Source organism: Scomber japonicus, chromosome 16, assembly GCF_027409825.1.
Source record: "Scomber japonicus isolate fScoJap1 chromosome 16, fScoJap1.pri, whole genome shotgun sequence".
Lineage (NCBI taxonomy): Eukaryota > Metazoa > Chordata > Actinopteri > Scombriformes > Scombridae > Scomber > Scomber japonicus.
The window spans coordinates 14314754-14337297 of record NC_070593.1 but is presented as its reverse complement, the minus strand read 5'-3'; the positions used below and the strand labels follow the sequence as shown (position 1 = coordinate 14337297).

Below are 22544 nucleotides of genomic sequence, written 5' to 3'. Positions count from 1 at the left end.
CGGAGCTTATTGCTCTCCACCGGTCCCCCATAACTCACTGCTTCTGCCTTTTCTTCCTTTGGTAACATACATCATTACCGTTCATACCTCAGCAGCCCCTTTCATTTCCTGGGTGTGTGATTAGCTGCTAGTTAGTTATCATGTTAATGAGCTGCTTGTCATAAAATACACACCCACGGACTGGTATGCCAGGAGCCAGAGGATGTTATCAACTAGATTCTAATACATAGTGAGAGTTTTCTCTTTATTTGAATTTAGCTTGATTTATTTGTGTTGCTCTTAAACTTTTAAAGAATATGGCAGCTGCAGCTCTCATCATCAGAATAACAGTTTTAGATTAAGAAAAAAGATTGTTATTTATGAGGATTATGTTTCCATAAAATTAGATTTAGAGATTAAAACATATCTTGCCATGCATTCTGAATATCTGAATCTTTGATCAAAGTCTATAAATCCAGTGTAAGGTATATAAAGGGATTTATGAATTATTCAGGTGCATACAGTACACGTCTTTTATGTGCAATAGTACATGGAGCAAGATATATGAAACTGTTATTACAGAAGAAAGTCTTTGTGTGCTTTAATTGGAAATAGTATGTCTAGCAGTATTTTATCATAATAATGAAACCTTGCTCGCTGAGTGTTTCAGCTGTGTTCCACTTCTGTTCCAAAACCGTACCCATGCATAATTGTGGCGCTTGCACCAACAATTAACTATAAATGGGTTTTAACATAACCCAATTTAACCTGATTTGCACTTAAATGGCAGTCACCCTCATGGACCATAATGCTAGACTGTCATCTTTCCCTGGAAATAATAGAAAATAATTATTCTGCAATTAAACCAGCCAGAATACTGTAATTGTGCACAAACTGTAAGAACCTTAAAATGAGATGAGGCCTAACAGAGACTGACGGTGCCCCTCTCTCAAAGCAAAGGTGCTGGACCACCAGCTGTTATACTCTTTTGTCTCTTGTTGAAGCCATAGGAGGGCTGAGGTTGTGTCAAGCAGTATTAATACAAGACGAGTGGCCTAGGTAGAACACCCTGGGTTTTACCATTCGCCTCACAGAACAAATGATGTTCCTTTTTAAATAGCTTTTAAGACTGTGATTACATTGAAATTGGAAACCTTACAGGTATTTGATACTGTGTTCTTCTCTGCTCTGTTTTAGGCCAGAAAGTTGAGTGTCTTAAGATTTATGCTTGCTGTCATCTTGCCAAATTTTTTAACAATGTTAAAGCAGCCAATATTTCATTACCCAAAGTGATGCACGGTTGCACAGTTATATATTATAAGGGGTAATAACCTAATGATTGGTGGCGGTTTTAGGTTTTATATTGTATACATATTGAGACATAATATTCCTGTTGGAAATTCCTTTTCATATTCTTGGTGAAAATTGCTACAGTTTGCTGTATGTAAAACAGATTATGATTACTTTGTTTGCGCATGCATTATTTACATCTGACCATTTGACTTGTTATGTTACTTATGTGAATGTTAGCATTATTGTTCCACTCATACTATATATTTGTGTATTTCTGCGTTCTGATCAATATTTCACCACTTTGATTTTACACCTTCAAATCTATCAATTCAATTGAAATGTGCCAATGGAAAGCCCAAAAATGTCATGACAACACACCCTTTCAGAACGGTACTGTGTTTAAGAAAGTCTGAGAGAACATTTATATCAATATGACAGCTTATTAATAGTTCATGTAATGTGCAGGTGTTGCCTGCATGATTAAAGCAGGGTCAAATCTAGTAAAAGTATTAATACATGATCCTTTTGAATTGTGTTAGATCTAACATCAGTTAATCAGTTCTCTTCCATTCATACCACCATGAGGTAGATATTGAATCTTGCAAACTATTTCTAGTTATTGCACTTGTAATTATAACAAAGAGATTTTTATGTAATGTGTCCCCCGCTAGACAGTTACTACTTGAAATCCAGTTTGATGAATGGATTGGATGTACCTCAATTTTCTACAATTGCTAACTGGCTAATGGTAGTTGAAATGTTTAGGTCCATTACTCATCAGAATATCAAATGGTGACAGATTATACTGCAGTGTGAGTGATGTGTGTTTTAAGTGCTTTGGGAATTGACTTTTTGAAGTTTAAATACTTTTTGAGTATCCTTGTTGTAAGAAGCTCTGCTTGCCAGTGAAACTAAGATGCAGATTAAAAAGAAACCCCCAGATTTCTTTAAAGATGGTAATTTCTCAGGAGTTCAGAGAGAATCAGCAATGAGCCTGATCAATGATCTAATGAGACTCTAATGAGAAGTGAATAAGTACAAGATGCTTTGATGTAGAGAGGAGGGAAAGGAGTGTCAAGTGATAGCAATCACACGTCTCACTTTCTACTTGAGAGGAGAGTAAATAAAAGTAAATCGTTTTGGTACACCATTTTTAATTATTAGCACAAGAACTCTCCTTAAAGGATTAAAAGTTGTCATGGTACCTCTGGCAGCGAGCTCTTGTGTGAGTGCTGATGTGAATCGCCAGGCTTTGATAGTCCTCACAGATATTCTACAAATGTTTACACCACACAAGTGAGCCACATCCCGAAAAATGACGTGTGTGTGTGTGTGTGTGTGTGTGTGTGTGTGTGTGTGTGTGTGTGTGTGTGTGTGTGTGTGTGTGTGTGTGTGTGTGTGTGTGTGTGTGTGTGTGTGTGTGTGTGTGTGTGTGTGTGTGTGTGTGTGTCAAATGACCTTTTATAAGAAATGGGAGGTTGAATAAACCAGGATTATGGAATAAAAATGCAGGGATTAGTAAGTGAAAAATATTGATCTTTTATTATTAGTACACCTCAGCCTTCATTCACACCTAATCCATGTGTTTAATGTTTTATTCGTCAGAATAAGTGTGAGAATGTGTTTTCCTTGAACAGCAGCAATCTCTGTAAACTTTTATACCAGCCTGAATATATCCTCTACCAGTGCTGTGAAAAAACAAAGACTAGACAGATTGTATTTGTATAAGAGTGGTAACAGATGATGGTGACACGTATCCCAAATTCACCCATAATCCAAAATGTACCTCAGACTTTTCTCTGTTAATCTCACCAATACCAAAAGGTAACTACTGCCCAGCTCACAACATATGTGCTGTATATCTCATTTATCTGTGGAAAAGCTTCACAAGTGATTGGCAACAATGTGGTCTGAATTATGAATTAGTGACTACATGATTTTCCACTCAGATATAAAATGATTTGTGTTCTGTGCTCACTGACAATGGGTGGATATCCTTTTAATAGAAGAACAGGTGGTTGAGTTGGGGGTTTTGTTTGTTTGTTTTATTTTTTCATTAGTTTTTAGAGGTTAGCTCATGCATTTTGATAACACTTTTCACTTTGTATGAATATTACTAACATGTAGTCATTTGGAACATTTGGACTATGATAAATATTCTAGAAATACAGGATTTGTTGTATTATTTTCAATGCTCTTGATCAGTGTGATGATTTCACTACATTATTTATTGGTTCTTAAATGAACCAACTACACCATATCATTGGTGCTTTATAATAAAAGTAACACTATCACTAATATTGATAATGGAGTTGAAAGATTAGTTGATTAACTGCACATATTTTCCATAATCATTAAATTGCTTGAGTCACTTTTGCTATTCATACCAAACTGTTGTTTCTTTGATGGTCATTCACAGTGACTACTACATAATAATATACAAGGTCAAAATGAAAAATTGTATTTTTGATACTAAGCCAAAAGAGTATTTACAGTGCTATTGTGATATATTTTCCAAATGACTTACTTTTGAAATATCATGAGTATTTTTATTTTTATCATCCTTTTATAACAGGGTTGTCAAACATAAGGCCCGTGGGCCAGAACCGGCCCCGCCAAGGGATCCAGTCCGGCCCACTGGATATCTGTGTGAAGTATGAAAATTGCAGAAAAGTAATTACAGTTTTTCTGCTGCTTCAGAGTTTTTATTTTTATTTTTTCACTCTGAAAAAAATAACACGTATTGTGGTCATATTTAAAACATTCTTATATTAAACATAAAATCAGCACTGTGCAAAATACAGTAGCTGCTGATTTGATGACAGAAGTCGGCTTCTATAAGCATTAGAAAACTATTGAGGCATTTTCTGTGAATTGTCAATCAGTCAAGCGTCTGGTTTTGTTTTTCTATGTAAAAAAAATAAAATAAAATTTGAATACAATTTGTTTTATAGACAAACTTAGTGAAAAACCTAGAATGATCGCTTTCATTTTTAAGCATTGTAGATTATGGTTACAATATTGTGGTAACATTTCAGCCTACTAATGTATATGGTGGCCCTTGTCATTTCAGTTACATGTGTAATATCTGATCAAAAAGACTTGACATTATAAGGCTACTAATGTGGGTGTCGACACTGAATATGTCCACAAAGCCTCTTTTTCTCTTCCGTACTCTCAATCTGTTTTGGCAGAACTTTCTCACCCTCTGCCTCTTCATCTCTGTATCACACATGGTAATGGGACTGAATGCGTCGGTTTCAAAGGCAGAGAGGTCGGGCTCATTTGATTATTTTATTTATTTATTTTCCCTGAGCAGGCAGACCAGAAACAATCAGACCTGCCAGTTATGGCTTTAATTTAATAAACAATAAAAATCATGGCGATAACGACAAGTGGAACTATCAAAGTGACGCAGTATGGGTGGACTATGGTGTCCCTGCAGCCCTTTAGATGACGACAAGCAGGAAACCCTCACACACATACACACACGCGCACACACACCTCCTAAATGAGAAAAAGCATTGAGGCTTGAAGATGCCCTCTTTCAGGCTCTTACTCTCACTGCCCCTCATCATTTTACTCAGTACATTCCAGTACATCATCCCCTCCTGTTCCCCCCCCCTATCTTTCATCACTACTCCTCAGCACTCCTCCTTAAAGTCCAATACATCATTATGTCCCGTAGTCGAGATAAAGCCTGGCTAGTTAACGATTTCTTGAGCAAGTGCCCTTGACTGTCCTGCCCTGTTTTATCCTCCTCACGTTTGTTCTGCAAAGTTTCTGCACCAAACTTCTCTTCTCTCTATGAAGTTCGTCAGTCAATGGCAAAGCCAGCCTGAACACTTTTTTTGTTAGCTCTTTGAATACCTGTATTTCAGCAAGGTCATACCAAGCATTGCAGAAAGGATGTTTGACATTGTGACGGCTGATTGAATGAATGGCATTCGGCAAATCAATAGCTTTTGGTGAATAGTTGCAGCTGTGTTCGGCTTATCTGTTATGTATAAACAACTTAAAATGTTCCTGCTTCTACACGGTTAGTCTCTTACGCACAAGAGGAATGGAAATCAGTGTCTTAACGCAAGCCGGATGGACTTTGATCCAACACACAAAACCCTTACGCACAATCTCCTGGGTACAGTCAAACTAAATCTATTACCTACCTAGACCTATCTGAATCCACACACACACACACACACACACACACACACAATCATTCACATCTCACTGAGTGTGAGTCAGAGAGTTGTGTTTATGCAGCAACTTAATTGAGCCTCTCCAGAAGGTTTTAACACAAATTAAAATGGCTCCTTATACTTTGCAGTAGCTAACAGACCTTGTTATGATTGCCTCTGCAGGCCCAGGAGCGGTGTGTGCAATTTAATGTGTGCGTGTGCATGTGCATGTGCGGTAGTGCTTGAAGGAAGTAAATCAGTAATTGTTAGTGATATGTCGGTGCAATTTGTAACGTGTGTTTGGGGGGTTGGTAGTGTTTGATTGAAGTGTCTGTCAAGCAGTTATCCTCCTATCTGTGTTTATCATCAACAGATACCGATGTTAATGGCAACAGTAGTTTAGGTGGCATGGGGTGCTTGCGGGCACACAGACAAACACAAACACACACACACACACACACACACACACACACACACACACACACACACACACACACACACACACACACACACACACACACACACACAGGCTGGGAGATGGTTTACAGCCCAATTACCCAGCCTGCCTCTGTGCTAGAAGGGGGCTCTAAATCTTGGTTTGTATTGTACACAATATAACCTATGTGTCTCTCTCGCTCTCTCTCATGCTCTCTTCTTGCCTATCAGCTATATACAGTAGTTCACTACATAATAACTCACTGTATATGTGGGATGCTGTTAAAAAAATCTTTCATCTTTTTCACAACCTGTGTTTCAGATCTCAAAGTATCCATTTCGTAATTATTATGATGCAATTGTTATGATTTTGAGAAAGCATAATTTCTTTGCATCTCAGTGGCAACTGTTCCATGGCTTGGTTTCAGTCCACGCCTTGGGGTTGGGAAACACTGATCTAAACCACTTAACTTGGAGGTCTTTTTAGCAATATCCATGCTTTTTTCCAGCAATGTCTCACAGTCTAGTGTCATTATTACCAATAGGAACAATGGCCAAATATATATGGCATATATAGGAACAATGGCTGTGTGAGTGTGCCGAGCATGTCCAAGTCCAAAATAGCGATATCAGTGGGAACAGACTAAAAACCTACTAGGCTTGAACCAGATGTCCCTCAGACTCATGATCCATCCATCTTTTGCCTTCATCCCCCTCCTCCTTCCATTCATGGCTGCTATGAGCCCAGTTGTCATGGTTACTGTGTCCTCGGCGTCGCTAAGCCCGGACTGCGACTTGTGCTGCCAGGAGGGGGAAAAAGGTTTATTATAACCCATATACACACAAGATCAAATGCACAAAAACACACACTTTTAAAGGGATACACAAACATTAGTACAGTACAGTGCAGTGAACACACAGGCATACCCTGACAGAAAGTCAGCCCCATCAATCATCCAGCATGTGTGTGCATTGTCTCATAGATAAGTCTGTGTATTCTGAAAGGTCTCTGATATTGGAGTCACAAGCTACACTGCCAACCTTTAAAGGCCATCAAAATGTATTACTTCCAGAAAAAATGTAGATGAATTCATTCTCATGCAGTATATATGGTGAGGAGAGGAGGACTCAGGCAAAAAAAATTGCAACATTGAAGTGTGTGAAAGCTCAGAAGTGCTCTATTTGTGAAAGTGGATACAAGCAAATGTTACCTGGAAGCATCCTCTAAAAATGTTTGTGTGTGTGTGTGTGTGTGTGTGTGTGTGTGTGTGTGTGTATGGCCTTGCCTTTGTTCCACCTCTTATCTTACAAAGAGGATGCTGGAAGATGGAGACAGAAAACATAGTTGCCATAGTTTCATGCTTCTTCCTCTCGGGGTCAATTTAAGGAAAGTGTGCTTATGCTTTTATAGTCCTCATTAACATGGATGCTGATCCTCTTTGTTCTGCTCTTCTTTTCTCTCTTTTCTCTCTTGTTTTGCTTATTTCACTTTTCATGTTAAAGTCTTGTATTTGTGTGTTCTGTCTCTTTCTATATTTTATTCTTTTTCTCTCTCACCTCTTTTTTCCTTCTCAGCAGTTTTAAGCATTGCACTCAGGAGTATATAACCTTTGACACTGGTTGCCATGGCAGCAGTGTCATGCAGTAGAGGAAATGTAAAATTCCAGTAACGTATTTCATAGGCTTTCCTCTTCCGAATGATGTTTATCCCTTTCAGATGAAGCTGATGTAGTTACTTATCAGACTGTTTTTCATCTACTTCATTTTTTTGGCATCTCTTTGAAAGACTCCTGAACTTTTTTCACTTTTTGTGTCAGAACCACATATTCATTTTTGAGTGTAAATATACAGAACCTTAATGGGGAAATGGCCTTCAGAAGTAATTTTCTTTCACATTGATTTAACACAGTCTGACATGACCAAAGGCAGAGCTCCAATCAAATACTGGAAAATTGTGGCTGTGCTTTCCCCATTTGTCATATTTGTAGTGGCTTAGTAAGTAGATGAGTCACCATGGGATACTTTTTATTCTACTGCTTTTATTTACTAAATGTGGATTTTTGTTTATTTTGTCCTTCTTAATTTAATGCTGCATTTCCTTAAATTATAATAAGAGAGAAAAGTTAAAGCTGCACAAATTTTATATTAACAGTGAATTACAATTGAAATGAGAAAATCACAGAGAATTAACACCTCACTCTAACAGTTCATCTCAGCTTCATGGAGTGTTTTAGTGTGTGCTCTATGGCCCACAAATGTATTGTTTTGGTTCAATTTCACTGCTCTTATCACCTCGGTGTCGTGCTAACAAGCTTTCATGTATAGTAAATCTACCAAGCACCAAATGACACACAGACACAATTAACAACAAGCTACATAATGGGGTAATGGAGCATTTAGCAGCAAAAGAGACACATTCTTCCCTCAGGAGTAAGTGGACACCAAAACAGAGTTGAAAAGAGAGTGAATACTGACCTCATTTCATTGTGTCAGCAGAAACGCAACTCCAATTGAATGCTTATGTTTTAAATACCTACTGGATGTTTGAATAATGAACAGTTAGCTCATTTGTTCACCATAACAAGTTTTATAGGTTGTCAATGTTGTGTTTACAGCTTGTTCCACTGTAGGAGAAATCAGAAACTACCCCCATATGTAATATAGTAAGAGAAGATAATTAACCTTTTTTTTTTTTTTTTACACCTTAATCTTACTGGTGAAACATATACATATGGGTGGCTGACTGATTACATGATTACCATAGATTTTCTTACTGTACCTGTGCTGCCAGTTCCCTGTGCTGCTGGATTTAAGATATGAACAATGCTGGTGGTTATCCGCATAGTGTTTGTTTATCATAGAAGATTAGTGAGACAAGCTTAAGACAGATATTGGAAAAATGCACTAGTACATACAACAGTGTTTTGGTTTCTGTGCATGTGTGTGTTTTGAATGGAAAGAGGATAGGTTGATATTTAAGGAAAGAGGATAACCATGAGAGGGAGGAAGCAGGAAGTATGAGATATGATGTTGCTATTTTAGACCACTCTGGTTGGTGTGAAGAGCAGGAATGGTTACATGATGACAGATATTAGAGATTAGTGACATGAAGCTTCAGCAATGTTATTGTTTGTCTCTTTATAGGTTGTACTCTGTGTTTGTGTGTTTGTGTGTATGTGTGTATATGCAGGTGTTGTCCTATATTATATGCATGCCACTGCAATACATTTCCACTGCTGTCAGCCAGCTTAGTTTAAACTCCGATGACCTCACTGTTTTATTACCAGAATCCACTTTTTCTTCTCTCCCTCTGCCTCCTCTATCTCTCCCCCTCTGATGCATCTCCCTCTCTTTTGTTCTCTCTTTCTTTCTCCTGCCATTTCTGTCTTCCTTTATAAAATGTAGTTGTTTTTTTTTGACCACCCCTTCCACAGAAGATGTTACACAAGGCCATTATGGCCTCATGTCAACTGGCCCAGCACTGAACTGCCTATCATGCCTATCATCTTACTGCTATCCTTGCTTGTGCTATTAATATTACAGATGCCAACACAGGATTTCCTGTAGCGTCCGTGCTAATCCTGTGCTACCTCTGGTACATTTCCTGTAGCATCCACCTTCAACTTGGCATTTGATAAAACTAGCATCTGTGCCATGCCAGTGTAGTCAGTGTAGTCAGTGTAGTGTTAGTCTAGTTTTAGAAGGATTTTTAAATTTTATTTTTATTACAAATCTGTTTATAAAAGTACATGTGTATTTGTGGGTGTGTGGATGCCATAGATGTATTTGGATGAGAAGATTGGACAGATGGCAAAGTCTGCTAAAGGGTGGGTATTACAGTAACCCCAATGGTTCTCTACATCAGGGGCTTGAGGGTCAAAACATGTTACTTCTCAACAGTGACTGTACATCCTGGGACTTGTCTCAAATGTCTCACAAAACCAAATGACTTCTTTTTTAAATATTGTTTCCTTCTATATTTCCATTTCATTCTTTTGCTGTGCTTTTCTGACAGCTAGAGCCCAGCCAATCGGTAAGGCTCTAGTATCGATCGGCCAGTATTATCAGCTGATATTGGCCTATCCAAAATAAATCTGTATCACTGTATAAGTTATGCCAACATTTTTTTTAAGTTACCTAGGCAGTAAAGCATATAGGCATTTTCTGTATTTTTTTTCCAATTTATGTATAAATTCCCTGTTTCAGTGTATTGATGTCATTTTGGACAATAAAAATATCCTGCTTCCCTTATATATACAGTAATTGTCAAACATGGTTAATGTTTTAGGGATCATTGCAAAAAATGTATTTATGTATAGAATAATTGGCTGAATTTTTTTGCTCCCCAATATCGGCATCGGCCTCTAAAATTGACCGGGATCTAATGACAACTGCTGATTAAAAAAAGAGGAAGTATTACATGTAATGGTTTCCAATATTGTTATTTTGATATAGTTTTTCTTTAGTGTTTGTTCTCCTTCTAAAACATAATCTTTTCCTACTTTTAGTCTAAATGCTATATTGTAGATGAAGCTCTTGCAGCACTAGCAAAGACACAGATAATCAAGTTAAGTAGTGATGGATTGAGACTGTAAGTATTTGCAATGCTGCTAGTTCTCTGGTGTGATCCCATGGGTTAGTCTGCCGGCTTCAACCTAAAATTTCTACTTTTTCTCAATTTGCCTCTTTTATGACATTCTTTAAATCTCTTCTCTGCCCGTCTGCCCCAGGGAAAGCTTCCAATAAAACATAGAGAGACATTCTTGGGACTCATTTGACAGATTTGGGTGCCAGCCTGGAGATGTTGTGGACACTTGTAAACAAAGACGCAAGGGTATAGGCATTCACACGCACAGATGCAACACTTTTCTGGGAATTGGCAATCATTTCCTACACCAGTCAGTGCATGTGTACAGACATGTGTACATAGATGGTGTTATGCCTCTTTTGGTGGTAATATGTTTTTACTTTCAAGTAGGAGACCAAGTGTTCTGTCCATAACTCTTAAAATGTTATGTTAAATACAAGACCAGCAAGCAAGTCAAGTAGGGTCCAAGCACCCTACTTGAACTGTGCTGAATTACAGTGACCAGACTGATGACATCACTGAATCGGGCTTTAACAGGTGGTTTAATCTGCATTTCTTTCATGCAGTCAGATGTGTAAATAAGTTGCAACGTTGTTTTCCTGATAAACACTAACCAAACTCAAAAAGTTGTTCTTATTAGTAGCTTACTGGATTACATCATTAACCATTAATGAATGTAGTAAGTACAAATTTTTAGGAAAGGTTTTTAGAAAGTGGCACTCAGAAATATGATGCTTATTTCTCTTAAAGGGGTATTCATTTTGCCATCCTGCCTACCATGTTGTAAAGAGTTTCCTCTTCTTCTCAGCGATTATTATGTAATTTTAGTCAGTTCTGCAGAGTCCCTATGTAGTGTATTTTACCCCTCTGTGTGAGTACGCGTTCATGCAGACCAAATCTAGTGTAGGATATTTGTTTTCACAGTAATGAGAATGAAGCATGGTTGGTTGGATGGATGTTTAGACTACTCTGTCTCCCTCTGTGTACACTGGTCGTTTAAGCTGTCTCCTCGCTCTGGACATTCTCTCTTTTTTTTCCCTCCTCCTCTGCTCCAACAGTCAGAGCTGTCATGCATTTGAAGACGTGCAGGTGCTGCTGCTCTATTTTCCAGGAAAGAGGAGAAGCTCCAGTGAGACACGCAGAGACAAATACTGTAATTGTCTCGTGTTATTCAGACAGCTGAAGCCTGAATGAACTTCTTTTTTTAGTGTTCAAGCACCAGTTTAACCTTAAACAGGCGCTTTCTTTTCTTTTTTTGCATTCATGTCATATAGTGCAGGTTAGGGCTCCAGTGTATTACCTCAAGACACTATGACAAGGCCTGGCTGCTGCCGGGCTTAAACCTGTCTGACCTTTGCTGTTGTAATTGGACAGTTTTTGAGCTGTAGGGCAGCCTCTTACACCTCCCACATGTTCCCTTTCTGTCCCACTTTTTGTCTCCCTGGCTGTAATTGATGTCAGAAGCAACACTGAGATTTGGAGGAGGCTTGAGCTTGAACATGGCCTTACTTGGCTATAGCTCCTATCTCCTATGCACTCTTCTTTTTAGTGCTGGCCACTATTTTGGCTGTGGACCTGCACTGGCCCCTTGTGTCTACTGAAGAGCATTACATCACTTCTGTATCTGACAGGAGGTACATCTGCTTTCACACTTTCAGAACAGAGGTTACTGAAGGTGCAAGAAATGCCTCAGTACAAGTTTTAATTTTAACTGATGTATTCAGTTAGTTTGTTTTGGTGTTGATTTGGTAGTGAAAGAATTTAAAGAACTATGACATGAAAGGTATCAAGGTCTTCCAGCTATTGTTGGAGTGTAGCCATATGAGATTCCAAAGGAATTGCAAACTTCAAACAGGACCGCCATTTTCTCTTGTCTGTCAGAGGCAGTTAGAACACAGAGTCTTTACAAGCATGCATCAGCATGCAGTCTTTTTTCACTCCTTCTCTGCGAACTCCTGTAGTTGCTAACCGAGGCTTGTGTAATCATATAGAGTGCCTAAATTTGTCAATATTTGTTTCATTTGACTGCACATCAAAGTGTATAAAGCAGTTGAGCTGACTTGCCTGCAACAGCTCTGTGTCCCTGCTAATGTGTATTTTTGCTTTATTTCTTTGTCAGCCTAATTAATAGCCTCTTCCTGCTGTTTTGGAACCATTTCCTCCTGCTTAATACAAGTCAGTCGGCTGCTCATGTCCATTTTTATAACTTCACTTCCCATTTTCGTGTGCGTGCATGCAGATTGCATCTATAATTGTGGTTTTGCACACAGAAGGTGTTAGCCAACTCTGACTGAAATGCTGTGCATTTGTAAGTCAACAAGTGTCGCAGAGAGTCAATTACCCCTGTAACAGTATTAGTGACATGGACAAGTGTGGACACAGACATGTTGAGCTTCTTATTCCGCACCAAAATCCGCAACCAAGAGGCAAGTGGCTGCTTTTTTCATGTGTATTTCAGCTTCTCTGTGTGAGTGTGGGTGATGGGTGTGTTGGCGACTGTGGACTTGCCTGAAACGAGCAACCATGTGTGTGAGTATGTTTGCTAGTGGTGGGATATTTTGGGAGAAGAGGAAGGGGTTTTCAACGTGAGTGTGGATGCGATGCTGAGCTTCCATCTTCTAAGAAGCGATGTGAGAGGAAACACAGGAGGACATGTTTATCTTCCACCTCCTCCAATCCTAAAACTCATCGTAAGCAGTTAGTTTCACTGATTAAACTTTTGTTCCTTCTTTCCTCATGTCCAATTCATTCATTCAAGGCTATTGATAATCCGTCAGTGCCCTTTTGTGGTTCAGTGTCGTTCTGACTCACTAGCCTAATGTGTAGCCAGTTTAACACAATCTAAAGATCATGCGTGTCAAAATGACCCCATTAAATTGTCAAATGAGCACTGGGCGTACTCACTCACTTCCTCATGTTCTAGATTGTAAATATCGCTAACACCCTTTGTGTGTTTTGGTGCTGCATCAGTTTGCAGAAAATCTTACTGAGTAGCAGTGATGCTGGGAAATGCAGCTCCCCCGCTGCTGCCATGTTGGGGTTACCAAGCAGGAAGGAAGAGAGATTGGTTCATGAAAAAAAGGAAGTTAGAAATAACAGAGAAGAGGGGTTTCCTGTTACTAGTGTGGTAATCATCAAACACCTTGTCCTTTTTCTAAACCCCTCTGCCCGCATGTGTGGGCACGTGTGTGTGCATGTATGGAGTATACCTGCAATGCATTTGTGTCCAGTACATGTTGTTTTGTATTTCTGTATGATAGTCATGATATGGTCATGGTCATGATATGGTTTTGTAACAGTCACCGGTTCTTGGAACTTGCGTCATTTCCCTTTTCTCAATCTGTATAGCTGAATGTTGAAATTCCTCTGAGTTGATTGGACGGTTTTTAATTTCAGACTGGCTCCAAAATAATAATGAAAAGCAACTGGATGCATTCTCCTCTTTGCCAATCAGGGTGTAACGACACCTTTTCTTTGAGGCTTTACTCTATGTGGGGGCGGGAAACTGCACACCCATGTTATTCTGATCCTTCCTCAATTTACTGTTTAGGCCTTATAGAGACTTCTTTGCTGCATTTCTGATTGAGGATTATTTCAAGCATTCTGGAGCCTAGTTTGAGTGAATATTTAAAAAATCACCTTGTAACTAGTTTACCTACATTAAGGCAGGTATTAGTGCTATTCATGCAAGAGTTTTTACACATTTCCTTATTATCAAAATTATTGATAATTACTATTGAGGAGATATTTAATTATAATTCCAGAGGCATTATTTTTTATTGTATGTATAATTATTGAGGAGGGATTTTTCCATTGTGAGCTTTGTTTCTCCATGTATAATATTTTTTTGCATTTTTTAGATTGTGGGGTTATCATGTGAAGCCTTGCGAACCATTACTGCCACGTATTGTATTGTAATTTGTCCTCTGTCAGCCATATTAACATCTCCATTCCAACACAACCATTTTCCCCTGTCAGAACGAGTCTCATATCACCTGGATAGAGAAGGACTTTGCCAATATTAGAGTCCAGGTAAGCTCTGACCACTTGTACTGTACTGCTACTTTATACCAGACCTATCTGCAGCTCCTCCCTCGCAAAGCAAACACACTCCAGCTAACTGCTTTGGCTGCTTATGTTGAATCATCCTTATGAACGACATACTGTAACATCTCTGCATTTTATCCACTTCAGCCTAGCACAGTTAGGCTAAAGCAGCAGGAATTCTGAAATGATCTTTTTTTTGAGTAAGGACTGCAATGCAGTGTGATTAGATGTTTGTGAACTGCAGGTCTTGTGGCAGCTCAGTGATGCTATTGTTTGGTCAAGAGAGAAGTTAACCCTGTTGGCCTGTTCTCTCTTGTTTAAAGAGGTATTTATAAAGGCAATAAAGTGCAAGATGGAGGATAGAAAAATAATTAAAGGGAACTTGAGGACTGTTAAGGGCCGTTTTAAGAGACAGGATGGGCAGGAATAGACCATTATGAGAGGAAAGAGATGGACATGCCTGGCCACAGACAGGAAAATATCTGTCATCTGCAGGCACTGAGTCGTCGGAATCGTCCCTGCTGTGTTGACATTGAGAGGGGACACCTCATCCTCTCTGTGCTTTCCTCTAGCTTTTACTTTGTTGGATTGTGGGGAAAGATTTTTGGAATCAAGGCAATTACTGATGGCACAGAAACATATGCAGTGACATTTTTTATGATTTCCGGTCAGAGGTGTAGAAAAGCACTATTTTTTTTATAACTATTTCAAGCACTCTCTTTTTTTGTTTGTTTCAGTTTCAATGTCTTTCTTAATCTCTGTGGAACTCACTCTCTCACTTTTTCAACCACAGATGCATGTGGTTGAATATGTGAGGCTGTTTATGTGTGTGGGACCTGTGCAGGACTGTGAGAATGAGAGCGAGCTCTTCCTTCCTGCTTGCTTTGGTTCCCGTTCAGCTAACTTCAGCTGCATTCAGTCACTGATGACACACCAGGCTAATCAGACCAACACAGACCGAGGGTGAGGGAGGATAATTGAAGGGAAAATGGTGATGAAGAGTTAAAAATGACAGCAGAGGGCCCCTGCAGAGAATATAGTTAAAGGGCAAAGGCTGAGAGTTTTTTCCATATTTACCTGCAGTCCACAGAACTAATCTAACATCACAAATGAGTCTAAAGTGTACTTGTGGTGAGAAGAGGTGAGGTTTAAAATGATTTATGTGAAGCAGAAGGGTGTTTACCTTGGCTTGCAAATGGGTATGCTGATGAAGCAGAAGTTTCTGCAATGCTGAGATGGAGAAAGACAAGAGAAAGTTCAACTTGAGCCGCTTGCTGACCCTCTACTTGTCTAAAAAGAACAAAGTTTTGACTGACAGTCCTGCTCACTGCAACAGCTGTAGATCAGCAGCTACAACAAGCCACGATACAGACACTGTATCTGCACCGAGGAACCACTGGACGGTAAAATGACAATCTTCATTTTAACATCTTGATAAACTTTGACTAGCCACCACATAGCTATTGCAATTTGCAAGCATTATGATGGTGTTAAGCATGTCATTTTTAAAATAAACAGGAAGATAATTAGGATTTATCAATATGGGAAAAAATGCAGACAAAGCTTTACTGTGGTATTTGCTATCATGGGTGGTTGTTTAGAAACAGTGCAGAAAAAGTGCAGCTGCTTGCATGTTTCCTGTTGTCAAGTAGAGTACCAGGCTTGAGTGGTCTTTGGTACTGGCGTTTGTTTGTATGGTTGAAGCATTGTCATCAGTGATTAATCTGCCTTTTATTAAAATTAACATTACTTTTGTTATAAAAGCTGTATGGCAGTCATTTATTCAGTAAATCCATTCATTGTCTTAAAAATGTCATTAAACACTGAAAAATGACAACAAGCAGCAAATCCACAAGAAAATAGAAGAATCAAATCTGTGGTGCTTTTACTTGATACACTGTGTTTGATTAATGATTATCAAAAAAATATACAATTCATAAATGTCATTTCAGCATGGTCCTCCTCATGTAAACACAATTTATTTTATTTTATGAGCTGCCATTGCTTGTTGTACTGAATATAAAATGCATGACATATTTTGTATTTGGGCATGGAGGATAATCATGTCCATAATGTTTGGTATAACAAACCCTGCAAGTAACTGTGAGCTCAAAAGTACAAGTATATAACAAGCATTTCCTCTTTAACTACAAAGTTAAATTTGAAATGCTGCCTACAGGTTAACTATAGTTATGTGCCATATTTTAGGCCTGGGGTGTATATTTCTGAGTATTATTAATTCAGAGTATTATTAATTCCGAGAACTGAGAAAAGCTGATATCTTGAAAGGGTGTTGTTAGTGTTGCCATGCTGTTTATGTTTTTGTGTAAGGTGTTGTTGAGTTGGGGATGAGGTTGACACCAGGTCAGCAGGGAGTTTTCATGTGGTGCAGCTGTCAGCGTTTGCCAGTGCTCCACCCCATACAGAACCAGAGATGTTGTCTTAAAAGTCTCAGAGCAAAAAGCCAAGATTGAGGTTACACATCTTGTCTCCACAAACAGAAAAATGAACCACTGGAAGGCATTGTGCTGTTTAAATGTGCACTGGAGGTTTAATGTTATAGTTCCTTGCATGTAATGTTGCAGTGACCATCATTTCCAGAAACCTATTTAAAAAAACACCACATTACACTGACTATATAATCACTCGCTCTCAGGCACTCATCTTACTTTTTACTGGGCTTCCTCTTTCTGTAGTGTTTTATTTTGATGTATTGCTATTTACAGTAAAGGAAACTCCTATGAAAGAACTGCTGCCTTCTGCAAAGCAAAGAATCTGACACATTCTATCCTTCTCAGACAATTCTCTAAAACATACAGTTTCCTCATCCTTGCTCTGTAATCACCGACTAACTGTTTATACTGTTTCTCACTGTTATTTCACACTGCAGGATGATGGAGAAATCAAGGAGATCAACATCACCCATGTGGTCAAAGAGGGCTCAGAGAAGGCTGATGCCTCTCAGTTTGAGCTCCTCAAAGTCTTGGGACAAGGATCATTTGGAAAGGTAACATACATAATCACAATTGCTTTTTATGTGGCCCTCTTTAATAGTGCATATCTCTTTTTCATTTCCTCTTTTTCACTCCCAGACCCTCAATCGCTGATCTGATATTCAGTAATAGGTTTTTTTTTGGTGTGTTTGTGGCACTGATTACAGGTGTTCTTGGTGCGGAAGGTAACCCCTCCTGATGCCAACCAGCTCTACGCCATGAAGGTCCTCAAGAAGGCCACACTCAAAGGTAGAGGACCCTGTGATGTAGTGGTGTCATTATAGTGGGAAAGTATAAAGTCATTAAGCAAGAAGCAGTTTTATACCTGAATAAATGGAATACTTTGGGTTTTGGATGGTTAGTTTTTAAACTCACTGTTTCTTTTAACGACTAACCATCAAGATGAAGTGACTGTGAAAAAAAACCCATCAGAATCAGTCATCAGTACTTGCAGCATGGTATTTGTTGCATTTGTGGAACTGCGACTTTCCCAGCATATACAATTACAGTAAGCTTCTCTTTGGCTTTTGTGGCGCTGTCATCATTTGTTTTCAAGTGGCAATACCCCGAGTTTCTTGTAAGAGGGTGGATGCCTTTCCTGTAACCCAAAGAGAACCACACAGATCAATAGAAGTTTCATAGCAAAGTAAGACCACCACAGCTTGCAGTGGATCTTTCACTTTTGTACACAGGTGTTGTGGTCTCATTTTTCTTGACAAACACCAGGGAATTAGATTGGTTTACATAGGCCCCAGTTTGCATCTCTAGCATCTTTATAGTTTTACTGGCATGAGCATTTAGTATGGAGTAGAGTAGAGATGATGCTGCTGGATTCATTTAACTCACTATTCAGTAAGAACAGCCAAATTGTTATTAACCCACCTGCTGGGGAACAGCGGTGAGAGAGAACTAATGAAACATGCTGTGGGCACACTAGTGAGTCACTATCTACTTTATATGACTTTTCTTTTTCTTTTTTCATAACAAAACACTACATTGTGTATCCAAAGGTCAGATGGCTTTACCCAACTTCAATAGAAAATCTGGATGACCTGACAGCCTCTACAACTATGAATAAGCAAAACTGATCACAATTAAGTTTTGTTTAAGGGTTAGGGTTAGGGTATGCATCCTTGCTAGTACAGTGGGTAAAGTGGAAATTTGAAGTTGGATAACTTTGTGAAGCTACATTTCCATTTAAATGTTAAAATCAATAATGAAAACTTTTTTTTTTCAAGTCCACTTCATCCAAGTGTTACACAGCCACACTTACAGCTGTGCTCTAATTTATCCTTCAGTGAGAGACCGTGTGAGAACAAAGATGGAGAGAGACATCCTGGCAGATGTCAACCACCCATTTGTTGTCAAACTGCACTATGGTGAGTCAACCTGAAACTGTATTTTGCTTTAACTCACAAACCAATTCTGTTGACTCTACTGATGTAATTACTGCTTCATCCCTTTTATCACTCGTGTTGTCTGATTTAGGGAAGTGGATTTTACTGACACTTTCCATTTGTGTATTTGTAGCATTCCAGACTGAAGGGAAATTGTACTTGATCCTGGACTTTCTCAGAGGGGGCGATCTGTTCACCAGGCTTTCTAAAGAGGTGAGCATTGTGTGTTTGTGGTACATGTCTACTTTCTTTTCTTCAGTCATAAGTCCAGTCATTTATCTCACTCCCTTTCTTATTCTTTCTCTTTTCTTACTTTCTTTGGTGTGTCTCTGTCTCCCAGGTGATGTTCACAGAGGAAGATGTGAAGTTTTACCTTGCAGAGCTGGCATTAGGACTGGACCACCTCCACAGCTTGGGCATCATTTACAGAGATCTCAAACCTGAAAAGTAAGAACAAATTGTCACACACTGAATGCACAGTACAATAAACATACACACAACAATGTATATTTAATCGTGATGGATTTGTGTGCTGAACTGCAGCATCAGTGACCATCTACTCAATCCAGTAAATGTATGAGACTGCATTCACCATCAGTCAAAAATTCTTCAAAGTTGGCATGGTTTCACATTTGTAAGGGTAAATTCCAGAGGACTAGATCTGCAATAGAAGGCTTTTGGAATTACTCAGACATACATAAAGTCTTGCAGTCTTTATGAAAAAGCTTTTAGCCCTCCTGCAGTGCTTTAAAAGAGGCTTTTCTGGAGTAATCTAATACATGCACTGGAAATGTTTACAATCAGCATTTCTATCCTAAACACATGCATTTATCCTTAAGGCCTAACAAACATTATTGATGCATTTTCCACCTCATATACGAAACCTTTTCTTAACTCCACAGCCTAACATGATGTAAAGTTTCTAAAATTATTATTATACTTAGATGGGATTAGTTTTATCTATTAGTTCCTTATCATCATTGCTCTAACGTTTGACAATGTTGTCCTCTAGCATTCTCCTGGATGAGGAGGGACATATCAAACTCACAGGTGAGTCTCCTGCTCTTTCCTTCACTCCTTCACTCTCTCTCTCTTTCTCTCTCTCTCACCCACACTTTCCTGTCCTCTACTTAGTTGACCTTCATTACTCACAGCAAACTGACAGGCCTTATCTCGCTGACTCAGATATCTGCATATGAGCTTGTATATGTTTCTCAAGTTAATAATTACACTTTATCTTATCGTCATCCATAATTACAGCCATTTATTTACTCCGGGTCCTGCTGCCATTAAATCAAAGGTGACCTTAGGAGGTTTTACAGAGGCAATAGAACAAGTTACACTGATAAAGCTACAGAGGGACTAATGCTGACAAAATAGATTGCTATGGTGAAAAATTAAATTGATGTTGAAGCTTGTTTTGCTGCTTTGCTTTTTCATCCTCTTGAAAATGTGAAATAATGTTTGTGATATTTTCTTAACTTCAGAATAGAGGTATTTCAATACATTAAAGCATGCTGTATAATAGAAGAGACAATGGGGCAACATAAATCAGCTACAAATAAAGGAAGACTATATCTTTAAAGATAGCATAACCCAAACAAGTAGAAACTGTAAATAATTCTGAATAACAAGGCACTACCCTATGAAACCATTTAGTAATTTATAATTTATTCTTGTGGTATGTTTTCTAGATTTTGGCTTGTGTAAAGAAGCCATTGATCATGAGAAGAAAGCTTATTCCTTCTGTGGTACTGTGGAGTACATGGCACCGGAGGTTGTGAACAGGCAGGGACACATCCACAGTGCTGACTGGTGGTCATTCGGAGTACTGATGGTAAGGGGGTAAAATAATCATAGTCAGTGGTACACACACTGTATTGTGTTATGTACATAAAGATGACGTTTGTTGTTGTTGATGTTCTCTCCTCCAGTTTGAGATGTTGACAGGAGCACTACCATTTCAAGGGAAGGACCGCAAAGAAACAATGAACTTGATTTTGAAGTGAGTATCCCCAGCATAGAAGAAAACTCTAACTAAACAAACTGTTTTCGCTCAATACCCGGTGAAGTAATTTAAGCTTTGTGCCATCTCCCCCTGCAGGGCACGTCTGGGAATGCCTCAGTTCCTGAGTGCAGAGGCCCAGTCTCTGCTCAGGGCTTTGTTCAAGAGAAACCCTGCCAACAGACTGGGTAGGTATCAACTCCTGAACACAGTTTTCACAAATAGCTGCATTTGCACAGTTTGACACAATTTCAGAGATAAGGCTGAAGCCTGGCCCTGTTTCCTGTATATATTTCTCAACATGCATTAGTTGAAATCTACATCGCTAACTGTTAACGTTTTATTGACAGGATCTGGTGCTGACGGTGCTGAAGAGATCAAACGGCATGGTTTCTTCTCCACCATAGACTGGAATGTGAGTGTCTGACTGTTACTGGTTATTTTAATATATAAAATATATAAATAAACAGCTGTCAAGCCTCAACTGTATTGTGTGACTAAAAGTACTTTATTCCTTTTAGAAACTGTTCCGGAGAGAGCTAAAGCCACCATTCAGACCAGCAGTGGCACGTCCGGATGACACATTCTACTTTGACTCTGAGTTCACCTCCCGCACTCCTAAAGGTCAGAGGTCAAAGCTGAAAGTTTATCTAGTTGTGTGCTATTGGTTGACTGCATCTCAACTACTATCTGTCTTTTTTTGCTCCCTGAAAGCAGTTCAGTAGAAGTGTTACACTTTTCTTCTTGAATTAAAAAATAAATAAATAAATCTGTTCAAGATGTTTGATCATTTCGAGGTGTTGATTTCATCACCATTAAGATGCAATAAGTCTAAAAAGGCTGGTTGGCAGCAGCTTATTTTAACATGACGTCTTTAGAATTACTCCTAATACGTATATATTTCCTTTATTCCAATACTCAACTTTCCTGATTATCTTCCAGACTCCCCTGGTGTGCCCCCCAGTGCTGGAGCTCACCAGCTCTTCAGAGGCTTCAGCTTCATTGCATCGACTCTTCTGGAGGAGGAAGGCTCAGTGGAGCCTGTCCAGCCCCCACCTCACCCAGTGGTCCAGGTGAGCTTCCAGTCTCTAAGGGGAGATGCCCATTATTGGTTCAAATGAGGAAGAGCGCAGGAGAGGACAACACTGTTCCAAGGAGGGACGTGTGCAGATTAACTTTACTGAAAAAAATGACGGTTATAACTCTAGTGATTTCTACAATCATCACTGACTATGCAAGATCCAGCTATCCAAAAAAACAGCTCTGAAAGATCATCAAGGACCAATGATGCACAGTGAAATATAGCATAGTAACAATTTATGAAAGTTGCAGTGTAGTTTTTCAGTGGTGTTATGCAGTTTTGGGTTCTCTTTGATGGCTGACATGAAAGGCAAAGGAGAAAAAAGACTGAGACAGTGTGCAAGGTGTGTGAAAGGAAGAAATGGCTTAACAATTTTAAATTGCCTCAGATCCTGTTTCATGCATGGCAGAAGCATAATTAATACTTTGGTAGATTGAGAGGGACAGTTAGACAAAGAGATAGAGAGAGACTATGTTGCTTGAAACTTCCCTGAAAACCATCAACATCCCTCTGTCTCCTCTGCTTCATGTCAGTCCCCCACATTTCCA

At 39.0% G+C, this 22544-nt stretch overlaps 1 protein-coding gene across 3 annotated transcripts in view; it reads left to right on the top strand.

Annotated features, from left to right (window-relative positions):
- The window catches only part of LOC128375828 (ribosomal protein S6 kinase alpha-1), a 35249-nt gene that overhangs the window by 8530 nt on the left and 4175 nt on the right, over positions 1–22544 (top strand). The window contains exons 1-14 of one of the 3 annotated variants that reach the window (XM_053336246.1): positions 12726–12899; positions 14452–14505; positions 17411–17527; positions 17681–17762; positions 18812–18892; positions 19044–19123; positions 19251–19357; positions 19923–19960; positions 20605–20747; positions 20845–20915; positions 21015–21103; positions 21266–21330; positions 21437–21539; positions 21858–21988. In XM_053336246.1, the coding sequence (XP_053192221.1) occupies positions 12858–12899; positions 14452–14505; positions 17411–17527; positions 17681–17762; positions 18812–18892; positions 19044–19123; positions 19251–19357; positions 19923–19960; positions 20605–20747; positions 20845–20915; positions 21015–21103; positions 21266–21330; positions 21437–21539; positions 21858–21988 (1203 nt within the window). In that variant the 5' untranslated portion in view covers positions 12726–12857. Of the gene's footprint in view, positions 1–12725; positions 12900–14451; positions 14506–15630; positions 15924–17410; positions 17528–17680; positions 17763–18811; positions 18893–19043; positions 19124–19250; positions 19358–19922; positions 19961–20604; positions 20748–20844; positions 20916–21014; positions 21104–21265; positions 21331–21436; positions 21540–21857; positions 21989–22544 lie in introns of those variants that run through there. The other 2 variants (XM_053336245.1, XM_053336244.1) reach the window with 2 other exon arrangements.